Here is an 11,869-nt window from a genome sequence, read left to right as displayed (position 1 = left end):
GGTATGAAGAGGAAAGCTATATGAAGATAGAATGTGCCACATCTCACAATTAATAAAAAATTGAGATTTTTGAAATTCCTCAGTAGTCAAATTTATTAAATATTTAGGATCATCATCATTCTACCTTATCCAAAGCTATTTTATACCTTTTTATCCCTTCTAGGGCAACCTTTTTTCAGTTAGCTATAGGTATAAAATAATGGAGTATGTCTCTCCATTATTCAACAGCAATCACAGTATGTTTTTACAAATTTGAAAATTAGTGTTAAATAAAAATATAAATGCAAAAGGAAAAGAAATGATTGAACTTAAAGGCCAAGAAATTTGTGCAGGCGGAAATAAGAAAAATTTGATTATTTTTTTACATGGTTGGGGCTCAAGTGGCGATAATTTCATTCACCTTGCTAAAGTTATGAGCAAGTTTTTACCCGAGTCATATTTTGTAGCACCCAATGCTCCGTTTGAAAGAGAAATAGGTGATGGTTATCAGTGGTTCAGCTTGGAAGATCGTAGTGAGGAAGCGCTATATAATGGAGTAAAAAATGCTACATCAATTGTAAATCATTTCATTGATACAAAATTAAAGGAGCTTAATTTAAAAGATACGCAACTTTCTTTAGTTGGATTTTCTCAAGGAGCAATGCTTGCAATACATACAGCTCTCACCCGCTCTCAATCATGTGCATCAGTTGTTGCATACTCTGGTAGGTTTCTTTCACCTTCAAAAACTGCACCAGAGATCAAGTCAAAACCTAACATATGTGTTATCCATGGTGATGCTGACGACGTGGTACCTTTTTCGTCTCTCGACTTAACGGTTAAAGCTCTGAAAGAAAATGGGGTAAATGTTGAAGGGCACCCAATTCATGGATTAGGGCATATTATTAATGAAGAGGTGATAAAATTAGGAGTAGAATTTATCAAGAAGAATTTTAAAAATTAATTTTCATGCACTTGTTTTGCTTTGGTTATGGATATGTGGCTAAATTTTTATCGAAAAAACTGCTGAACTTAGGTTGGAAAGTCAGTGGCACATCAAGAAGTAAAAATATACAAAATGTAATCCTCTTTAATTATGAGAAAGTTAGTCAAGATCTGCTTAAAAGCGCAACGCACGTTTTAATTTCTATTCCTCCAGATGGTGATGATGTTATGGAGAGATATGGTGATTGCCTGCAAAATGTTAAATGGTTTGGTTATTTGTCTGCAACTAGCGTTTATGGTGATTACTCTGGTAATTGGGTGAATGAGGAATCTGAAACAAAACCTATAGAAATCAGAGGGGAAAAGCGCCTTAGATCTGAAAAGAAGTGGCTGAATAGCAAACTGCCTGTACATATTTTTCGTTTAGCTGGAATATACGGTCCTGGTAGGAACGTGTTAATTGACTTGCAGCTTGGCAAAGCAAAAAATGTGAAAAAAGAAGGGCATTTTTTTTCTCGTATTCACGTTGAAGATATATCGAACATTCTATTTTCTTCCATGCAAAGCATAAAACCTGGTGAAATATACAATTGTGCAGATGATTCACCCACTACACAATCTGAAGTGATAATGTATGCAGCCAAACTTCTCAATGTTAGTCCTCCAGAGCCAATTGAGTTACCAGATTATGCACAGAGTTTTTATTTAGGATCAAAAAAAGTAAGTAATGTTAAAATTAAAAAAGATCTTAATGTCTCTCTAATTTATCCTAACTACAAGGTGGGATTAGAGAGTTTGCACGTAAAAAAACTGAAATCACATTAGAATGATAGATAGGCCTATTGTTTAGTTCTGTAATTGTGTCCGCTCAGACTAATGTTCTCTAGGTGAGATCGTGGAGTATTCGTTGCAGTATTTGGTTGTTCAATTACGCTAGTTGGTATAATACTTCTATTTCTTTCAAAATTTCCATCTCGTATAGCTTACAGAACGCTTTTTCCTCCTAAAAGACAGTTTTCTCCTAAACTTAATCCACTTTTTTTTAATTTTTCAAACACTTCTTCACTACTTTCATCAAGCTTTACTTCTATTTTATTACTATTTTTCTTAGGATTTAGATGAATACTGATTTTTCTTGCTTCACTATCAAAAGATAATATTACACCTTGCTTAAGAACATCCAGATAATTTCTTTTTCCGGTGTAGCTTTCAACTCTTACTATACTTTTCCCAATTTGCAGTATACCAACTCTTAAGTTTAAACTTTTATTCTTTTCATTGCTTAGGGTTTTTGCAACTTCAACAGTACTATCTTGTGGATATTTTATACAAAAGCACTCATTATCTATCTCTACTTTTAATTCTAATTTGTCCTTTTGAGCTTGCTCATTTTTGTTTACAATACTTTCATATGCTACATTTTTTAGATCGTTTTCAATTTCCTTACATTCCGCAAAGACATGCTCGTCAAACTGAAGAGAAGAATTATCTACAAATGCAGTAGTTGCATGTCCTATCCTATCATGATGGAAGAGATGTCGTTTTACCCTCCCGCCCTTTAACAATAAATCACGAACAATGCTTTGTATAATGCTTATATTTTCATCTTTTGTTGCTTCATCTTCATCCTTACTATAATCTAGAAGGTCTATAGGGTCAAGCCTAGATGATCTACCACCAGAGGTTGTATTTGTGGTACTTTCAAGAACACCTACTATTTCATTAAATATTAAGTTTACTACAGTTTCTTCACTGCTATTACAACGTGAATTTAACTTTATCCCTTCCTCTAAGTATTTATCTACTACGCTTTTAATACGTTCTAAAGCACCCTCTGTCCAATTTTCTATACTTTCCTGCTTAGATATCTTTGTTTTATACTCTCGTTCATTTTCTTCTATTTTGCCTTTCATCTCCTTACAAAATTCATCAATCAGCTTCTCTTCATTTTCAGTTAATGGTATTTCTAGATCCATTAAAAGTGAGCCACCTTCCGGAAAATAAGAATAATCTGAACTACAGCTCGAATTTGAGTCCCAATCACTTGGTTCGGTAAGGCGTCTATCAGCGGAACTATCATCTGAATCATGATCACTAGAGTTCTGTAGTCGATTATCACTTTCGTGTTCATCTGTTTTGTTTGACAAATCACTGCGAGAGAACTCCATCGGATCTTTTATATTACTTCCAAAACTTTGTTGATCTATTGTTTGTTGCTTTTTTATCTCATCAGTCATGTTATATAACCATTAATTCTTTGACAAATGCTATAATACATAGGCAAGTTAGTAAAGAAATTTGACTTACATTCCTCTACCACGATTTCGAGACAGAGGAATGAATTATTTTAGTTTTGATATTTAAACGTTTTGTATCTGCTGTAATGATTTCACTTCCAATTTGCTATTCTTTACATATTGAATTGCAAGCGCTAACGCTTTACTCCCAGAAGCTGTGGTGCTATAAGCTATATTTTGCAAAATAGCAGTTCTGCGAATATCTTTGCTGTCTGAGACTGACTTTACACCTTTTGAGGTATTGATCACTAGATTTATTTTTCCATCTTTGAGCATATCAACTATGTGGGGTCTGCCTTCTCTCACTTTATTTACAGCTTTTGCAGCAATGCCATTATTGTTCAGATACGAAGCTGTGCCTTTGGTGGCATATATTTCAAAACTCAGTTCTTTCAACATTCGTGCAACAGACAATATATACTCTTTATCATCATCTTTTACTGAAACCAGAGCTGTTCCTTCTGTTGGTAACTTGTATCCTGCAGCCATGTGCGCTTTTGCAAGTGCAGCTTCGAAAGATGAGTCAATTCCCATCACTTCTCCTGTTGATTTCATTTCAGGACCAAGTAAAGTATCAACTCCTGCAAAGCGGGTAAATGGAAAAACAGCAGCTTTAACTGCAAAATGATTGAAAGGCTTGTTTTCCTGATTCAAATTTTTACCCAAAATAACCTGAGTGGCAAGCTTTGCAATAGGAATATTGATTACCTTGGAAATAAAAGGAACGGTTCGACTAGCTCGTAAATTTACTTCAAGTATGTATACATCACTCTCTTGAACAGCAAACTGAATGTTTATCAGACCTTTCACTTCTAGTGCAAGAGCTATTCTTTCAGTTTGGAGCTCGATCTCTTTTATTACTTCGTCACTCAATGTATTTGTCGGTATTGAGCATGTTGAATCGCCAGAGTGGATACCAGCTTCTTCAATATGCTCCATGACTGCTGCAATGAAAACTTTTTCCCCATCACACACAGCATCAACGTCAACCTCAACTGCATTGACTAAAAATTTATCAAGAAGAAGCGATCCGTGTTCAAAAATTTTGGTTTGATTCAAGACATACTCTTTAAAGCTCTGAGAATCGTGTCTAATCGACATAGACTGACCGCCGAGGACATATGATGGCCTGACTACTAGTGGAAACTCCACCTTTTCTGCATTGGTTAACGCTTCTTTTACTGAATGGCAGGTAGAACTTTCAGGTTGTTTTAAATTAAGTTGCAAAGCAAGGTTTTTAAACCTCATGCGATCTTCTGCAAGGTCAATAGAATCAAACGAAGTTCCCAGAATTTTGAAACCTCTCTCGTTAAGCACTTTGGCTAACTTTAAAGGTGTTTGACCACCTATTTGAACTATTACACCAACCAGTGTACCATTTTCTTGCTCTTTGCTTAGTATTTCAAGCACATCCTCTGCAATCAGTGGGGCGAAATATAAACGATCAGCGGTATCATAATCAGTTGAAACGGTTTCTGGATTACAGTTAATCATTATTGTTTCATACCCCATTTCTTTGGCGGCAGAAGCTGAATGTACGCATGCATAATCAAACTCAATACCTTGACCAATGCGATTTGGACCACTTCCTAAAATGACAACCTTTTCTCGGTCAGAAACATCTGCTTCGCACTCCATTCCCTCTGTCATCCGAGCAGCTGACACTGGGATCCATTCTTCCTTATCTCTGGATTCCAGCGTCATGCGCTGGAATGACATCATTGTGTTACCCTCATAACAGCCATACATATAAGCAGTGCTCGATTCAAATTCAGCTGCACAGGTATCTACACGCTTATAAACTTGTTTAATGCCAAATCTTTTTCTTATTGCTTCAATTTGCTCTATTTTCTTATTGCTTAATTTTGCCAATCTTGCATCTGAAAACCCCATTTTTTTCAGCTCTAACATTTCATATGCAGTCTCAGGAAGGCCGTTTTCCTTGATTTTTTGTTCAGCTAATATAATTTGCTGTATATTCTGCAAAAACCATAAGTCATATCCTGTAATCGAATTTATTTCTTCTATGCTTATTCCATGACGCAATGCGTCAGCAGCAATCAGTAATCTGTTTGGCAGCAATTTTGCTAATTGAGATTTAACATCTGTGTCTTCAGAAAACACTTCATCAAGTCCTGTAAGACCAGTTTCAAGTGAACGGAAAGCTTTCTGTAGTGACTCATTAAAAGTGCGGCCTATAGACATCACTTCCCCCACTGATTTCATGGAAGTTGATAGCTCACAATTCGTCCCCTTAAACTTCTCAAATTCAAAACGAGGAATTTTAGTGACGATATAATCAATCACTGGTTCAAATGCAGCAGGTATAACTGGAGCGCAATCATTACGTATCTCATCGAGTGAATAGCCGATAGCAAGTTTAGTTACAACTTTTGCAATAGGATAACCTGTTGCTTTTGAAGCAAGTGCAGAAGAGCGAGAAACCCTTGGATTCATTTCAATCACAACGAGGCTTCCATCTTCTTTAGGATTCACTGCAAACTGCACATTTGCACCACCGGCGCTAACATCAATTTCTCTCAGCACTGCTATAGATGCATTTCTCATCTGTTGGTATTCTACATCACGCAGAGTCAAAGCAGGAGCAACCGTGATACTATCCCCAGTGTGCACTCCCATTGGATCAATATTTTCTATCGAACAGACTATTATGCAGTTATCTTTACAATCACGGATAACTTCCATTTCATATTCTTTCCAGCCGATAATTGATTCATCTATCTGAACTTCATTTATTGGCGAAATTTTGAGAGCACTTTCTGCAATATTGAAAAACTCCTCTTTATTGTATGCTATGCCGCTACCTGCACCACCAAGGGTGAATGACGAGCGGATGATTGCTGGTAATCCAATGTAATCCAAAGTCTTTCTTATTTGTTCTTGATTTTTTATAATGATACTTTTGGGGTATTTTAGCCCTATTTTATCCATGGACTGACGGAATAACTCTCTATCCTCTGCTTTTTTTATTGCTTCTCTATTTACCCCTATTAATTCTACATTGTGTTTGTCTAACACTCCATCATCTGCAAGTTTTATTGCACAATTAAGTGCTGTTTGCCCGCCCATTGTTGGCAATATTGCGCCTGGCCTCTCCTTAATTATAATTTTCTCTATGATTTCAGGCAGCACCGGCTCAATATACGTCGCATCAGAAAACTCAGGATCTGTCATTATAGTTGCAGGATTGGAGTTAACCAAAATGACTTTATAACCTTCACTTTTTAATACTTTACAGCTTTGCGTTCCGGAATAATCAAACTCGCATGCCTGACCTATAACTATTGGGCCTGCTCCTATTACTAATATAGATTCTATATCTGTACGTTTTGGCATAATTACAATAACGATTTCTGTTCAAATAATGTTACCAATCTTTCCTGTGTATGTGAATTTTTATTAAACCTATTAGCTAACTACTTTTAGGCTTGACGACTATTACTATGGTTATATAGCTAGCACAAATTAGATCTCCCTACGTCATACCACCGCGGTATCTCAAAGCTAGATCCCGCTAACACGTAGCGGGATGACGAGGCTTACCTTATCGGATTGTTTCAACACGTCATACCGCGATTCATTCGCGGTATCTCATTCGCTAACACGTAGCGGGATGACGAGGCTTACCTTATCGGATTGTTTCAACACGTCATACCGCGATTCATTCGCGATATCTCATCCGCTAACACGTAGCGGGATGATGGTTTCTCAAATCGTCGTTAGCTATATGTAATTTATTCGGGAGATTTGCTAAGCGGTAAGATTTCTCCTGATACGCTGCAATCTTCAGAAGCTAACTCCACAAATTTGTCTGTTAGTTTATCAGGTGACACCAATTCAGATCCAGGAAATGCTTGCTCACTACCCACAGGTCCTTTCGTGTATACAGCATTTACACATAATTTTGTATGTTTTGTCTCAGATGCATATATCTGCACCATTATTTCTAGTGCAACTTTACTTGCAGCATACGGCATCCAATATGGATAAGAGGAAGGAGAAAGTGTCACCTCTGAGGTCATGAATATCACTCTTCCAGCATTAGACTTCTTTAGCATTGGATCTAAGTTTTTTAGTAAGTACCAATTGGCAGTAAAATTTGTATTCATTACGTTCTGTAGCTCTTCAATCTCACAGTCGTGAATGGGGTTCAGTTTGCCTGAAATTCCAGTACACGCAACTAATATATCAAGTGCTCCAGATTCTGATAATTTCAGGCTTTCTATCATGTTTGTCAGTATCTTTACATTCTCAAAGTCTAAAAGATTAAGCTGAATTAGTTTCACAGAGCCTTCTTTAAATTCTTCAAGCTCTTCAATTTCATTATATAGTGGCTTGAGATTATCAAGAGATCTTGAAATCAGAATCACACATGCACCTTCTCTTATAAACCTTTTTGCAACAGCAGAACCTATTTTACCTGAAGCTCCGGTGATTAAAGCTACTTTACCTTCTAACTTACCCATTTCTTTCTCCTTAGCGAGATTCATTGGAATATTTGAGCTGAAAATTAAATTTTGCTCCATATATAAAAATCAAACTTAGCATATAAAAAAATAATAATGACACTACCATACCACCTAAACTCCCATATATCAAATTCAGTTGGTCAAAGGAAGCTTTTAAATATTGCTTGAAAGCTGAAGCGGAAATTGTCCAAAGAATAACAGCCACACAAGATCCAGGAAAGACGTCTGATAAATTTTGTTTTATGTTTGGCAACATAAAATATAGCCAAGAGACTACTGTGAAAAGTACAAATTCAATGAGGAGATATTTAGTATAACTAATCCCCTGATAGGAAAAATCAATTAGCATTGGCACTAATGTAGAGAACACTATAGTTAGAGTTATAATAAGTGTGATCACTAAAAATTGTAATATACTGAGCACTCTTCTCAAGATATAAGGTGGCGAAACCGGAACTTTATAGGCTTTATTCAATATCGTTCTAAATCCTTCAATTGTCGATGAAGCGGTCCAAACAGCGCCTACAATTGCTAAAGTTAGTAAGCTTTGTGGCGGGCCTGATATTATCTCCCTAATGCGCGGCATCAAAGATGCTAAGATATCCTGTGGCATGTTATCAACAATAAATGCCCAGCCGACGTTATATTGGTCTAAGAAATTTGCGAATGTTGATGCCACAGCCATTAAAACGATGAGAAAAGGAAATATTGATAACAGAATTAAAAATGATAAATACCCTGCATGCTCCACTCCATCATTATGAATTGTGTCAATCAAAGCACGATAAAGGCAATAAACGATGCTGTAAAATTTCTGTAGCACTGTAATATAAACGAACCAAGAAAAGTATTCTAAATGAAATAAAGGATACTTTTAAGCAAAAAATCCTCACCATTTACTTAAATTTAATCAAAGTGAAGGATAATCCAGCATTAAATAGAAATTATCGGAGGCATAATGAAAAATTTTCTTCTACTTGTAGCTTTAATTCTCTCCTTTGCATTTGATGCAGGTGCTCCTCCTGTTCCCAACAAAAGTACTACTTTTGTTGATACAAGTGATACAACATCATCGGTGATATGCAAGATAATAGGCTATACTCACGGCATAGGTGGCCCAATGATCACAATAGTGATAATTGGTGCAGCGTTGCTTGCAATATTCGGCAGAATGCCATGGCCAGCGCTTTTTGCACTCGGTGCATTTACTGCTGTGTTTTTTGGCGCTCCTGTAGTCGTTTCAAAAATAACACCAGGAGGTGTGATTTGTAAAGACGGTGCAGTAGCGAATAATCCATAGAAATTATAGGAGGCGTAAACGTAGTTTTCTTTACTTGAAAGTGGTAAGTTTTACCACTTTCAGTGTCTATAACTACCTAATAAATTCTCTTTCTGTAATCATATCAGTTAAAGTCTGGATTCCAGCGTCGCGCGCTAGAATGACAAGGCTTATCGTCATGCCGCCGCGGTATCTCATCCGCTAACAAGAGATCCCGCTAACAAGTAGCGGGATGACAGCAGTTCTACGTCGTGCCGCCACGAACCGTCATACCGCCGCGAACCGTCATACCGTCACGAACCGTCATTCCGCCGCGGCGCTAACAAGAGATCCCGCTAACACGTAACGGAATGACGGTTGTCGTTTAGCTATAAATGTTTAAGAAATTTACCAAACGAAAAAAAAGGCAAAAGAAGCCCCGTGGTGCGAGTTTTGACTCTATATTACTGTAAGTGGCGCTGTAATAATGTGCTAACGCTTAAAATAAGCACAATTTGGCTGAATGTAGAAAAAATAAAAAAGACATGCAGCCGCTATAATTTTATGTAATCCGCCAATAAATACCCTGAGTTTTTTACTGAATTTTGTCATTGAGCCTGCAGGTCAAAAACAAGTTTTGAGTCATAAATACCCTTATTATCATAATAAGGGGGCTTGCGAGGCTTGTCAAGTAAGTTTTGCATTTAATCCGTTTCTATGGCTTAGGTGACCTTGACTCTCGGCTGGGTCGAATTTGTATAGCTACATTGTCGGTAAATCTAAATTGCTTTAATAATTTTGATTGAAAAATAGTTTTTCTATTATATAAATGCTACTTTAGGGCAATCAAAATGGAAGACGATAAATATAGCCTAGATTTAAGAGTTATCCATTGGTTGATGGCTGTTTTTATTATTGGTATGCTTTGCTCTGGACTTTATATGAAAAGCTTACCACTTAGCAATGAAATTAAGTTCAACATATACGCTATTCATAAGGCTTGCGGTATCACTATTCTTGGACTAATCATAGTACGCATATTTTTTCGCATCTTTACTTATGCTCCACCATTTCCAGCAAATTTCTCTCGATTTGTAATCAATGTAAGCAAAACAGTACACTTTGGTTTATATTCTTTAATGATACTAATGCCACTATCTGGCTATGTTATGTCTTCTGCTTCTGGCAAAAAGATCAAGTATTTTTTTCATATCCCTTTGTTGATTAATCAAAACAAAGATCTAGCTAACATAGCTAATCAGCTACATTCGATGCTTGCATGTTTTATGGTACTCTTTATAATTTTGCATATACTTGGCGCTTTGAAACACACATTTATAGATAAGCAAAACATTTTTAAACGTATGATATAGGTTATATGTTAAGTAGCCTCTGGAAAAAAGGAACAGATTTTCTTGGCAGTGAGTTTGCGATAATGGGTGGTGCTATGAGCTGGGTTTCAGAGAGAAATTTGGTTTCAGCAATCTCAAACGCTGGTGGTTTTGGTGTAATTGCATGTGGTGCAATGTTTCCAGACCTATTGAAAAAAGAAATCATAGAGACACAGAAATTAACTAACAAACCATTTGGTGTAAACCTAATTACTATGCACCCAAAGTTGAGTGAGTTGATAAATGTGTGTATTGAAACGAAAGTAAGCCATATAGTGCTTGCCGGTGGACTGCCAACAAAGCCTAATATAGAAAAAATCAAGGGTGCGGGCATTAAAGTTATGTGCTTTGCACCAGCATTAAGCCTTGCAAAAAGGTTAGTGAAAATGGGAGTAGATGCGTTAATAATAGAGGGAATGGAAGCAGGCGGGCACATAGGGCCAGTTAGCACTTCTGTTCTTGCACAAGAGATATTGCCTCATTTTAAAAATGAACAAGTACCAGTGTTTGTTGCAGGTGGAATAGGAAGAGGTGAAATGATAGTTAATTACTTAGAAATGGGAGCAAGTGGCTGTCAAATAGGCACATTATTTGTCTGCACCAATGAATCAATTGCCCACAAAAATTTTAAGGAAGTGTTTATTAAATCAGCTGCGCGTAATGCAGTGTCTTCTATGCAGATAAGTGCTGATTTTCCTGTAATTCCTGTAAGAGCCATAGCCAACAAAGCGAGTGATGATTTTATGAAGCATCAAAAAAAAGTTATTGATGAATACCAAAAGGGCCAGATCTCAAAAGAAGATGGGCAGCTTGAAATAGAAAAATTCTGGGCTGGAGCTTTAAGAAGAGCAGTAATTGATGGAGATGTTGAAACAGGATCTCTAATGGCCGGTCAAAGTGTTGGCATGGTTGATAAGGAAAAGCCTGTGAAAGAAGTGATAGACATGTTAGTTCAACAAGCGAACAATTATATCAAAAGCAAATCTGTAGAAGCAGCAAAGCAAATAGTTAACCATCAAGCAAATCATAATTATCTCTGAAAGAGCCCATTATAGGGCATAGTTGCCCAGCTTTAATGTAAAATTAACGCTAAAGAGGTATCTATACATTTTATTATGTATGGAGGAATGTTATGCACAGTCCCTTTAAAAAACCTAAGAGTAAGAAAGGAGATATTAACCAACAATTGAGCACCACTATATACAAAAAGGTAACAGCAGAAAATTATCAGGAAAATCAAGATGAGACTTCCAAAGAATGCAAAAGGTTGTTCAAGCAGGGAGCTAGTCCTAAAACATTGGCTGAATTGGAAAAAATATTGAGAGAACGACAAAACAAGCAGGCTATTGCAAAACACTTAGAGTCATCCAAGCCAGGAGCTAGCTCTGAAGCATTAGCTGAGTTAGAAAAATCAGCGCAAAAAAACAGAAAACATTATAATAATTATACCCAACACTTTCTTCCAGCGTTGAAAGCAAAAATAACAAAGTCAAAAAAGCTAAACCTAAC

General features: G+C 36.6%; 3 protein-coding genes across 3 annotated transcripts; 1 reads left to right on the top strand and 2 right to left on the bottom strand.

Moving 5' to 3' along the window:
- Nucleotides 1-3,284: 3,284 nt before the first annotated feature.
- Nucleotides 3,285-6,578, bottom strand: LOC105558855 (carbamoyl-phosphate synthase large chain, chloroplastic-like). Its single transcript, XM_012006776.1, has one exon. It carries the CDS (start codon nucleotides 6,576-6,578, stop codon nucleotides 3,285-3,287), a length of 3,294 nt encoding a protein of 1,097 aa, XP_011862166.1.
- A 398-nt stretch (nucleotides 6,579-6,976) lies between these two features.
- On the bottom strand, nucleotides 6,977-9,297 carry LOC105558854 (tropinone reductase homolog At2g29150-like). Its single transcript, XM_012006775.1, has 3 exons — nucleotides 9,239-9,297; nucleotides 8,817-9,044; nucleotides 6,977-7,745 (listed from the first exon to the last, which is right to left on the bottom strand). The coding sequence occupies exons 1-3, from the start codon at nucleotides 9,295-9,297 to the stop codon at nucleotides 6,977-6,979; spliced, it is 1,056 nt and encodes a 351-aa protein (XP_011862165.1).
- A 1,107-nt stretch (nucleotides 9,298-10,404) lies between these two features.
- Nucleotides 10,405-11,400, top strand: LOC105558853. Its single transcript, XM_012006774.1, has one exon. The coding sequence runs from the start codon at nucleotides 10,405-10,407 to the stop codon at nucleotides 11,398-11,400; it is 996 nt and encodes a 331-aa protein (XP_011862164.1).
- Nucleotides 11,401-11,869: the final 469 nt, after the last annotated feature.

The sequence above is a fragment of the Vollenhovia emeryi genome, unplaced genomic scaffold, assembly GCF_000949405.1.
Source record: "Vollenhovia emeryi isolate VEMERY1.0 unplaced genomic scaffold, V.emery_V1.0 DF939306.1, whole genome shotgun sequence".
NCBI classification, from domain to species: Eukaryota; Metazoa; Arthropoda; class Insecta; order Hymenoptera; family Formicidae; genus Vollenhovia; species Vollenhovia emeryi.
This window is presented reverse-complemented; position numbering and strand designations above follow the sequence as displayed.

What these genes read in the sequence shown, in the direction of transcription:
- LOC105558855 (XM_012006776.1), bottom strand. Translation starts at nt 6,578, where the DNA reads ATGCCAAAACGTACAGATATAGAATCTATATTAGTAATAGGAGCAGGC.
- LOC105558854 (XM_012006775.1), bottom strand. Translation starts at nt 9,297, where the DNA reads ATGACGGTTCGTGACGGTATGACGGTTCGCGGCGGTATGACGGTTCGT. An exon ending in ACGGTTCGTGGCGGCACGAC is followed by an intron (nt 9,045 to 9,238) that starts GTAGAACTGCTG and finishes ACCACTTTCAAG; the next exon opens with TAAAGAAAACTACGTTTACG. An exon ending in ATCATTGGGCCACCTATGCC is followed by an intron (nt 7,746 to 8,816) that starts GTGAGTATAGCC and finishes TTTAATTTTCAG; the next exon opens with CTCAAATATTCCAATGAATC.
- LOC105558853 (XM_012006774.1), top strand. Translation starts at nt 10,405, where the DNA reads ATGGGTGGTGCTATGAGCTGGGTTTCAGAGAGAAATTTGGTTTCAGCA.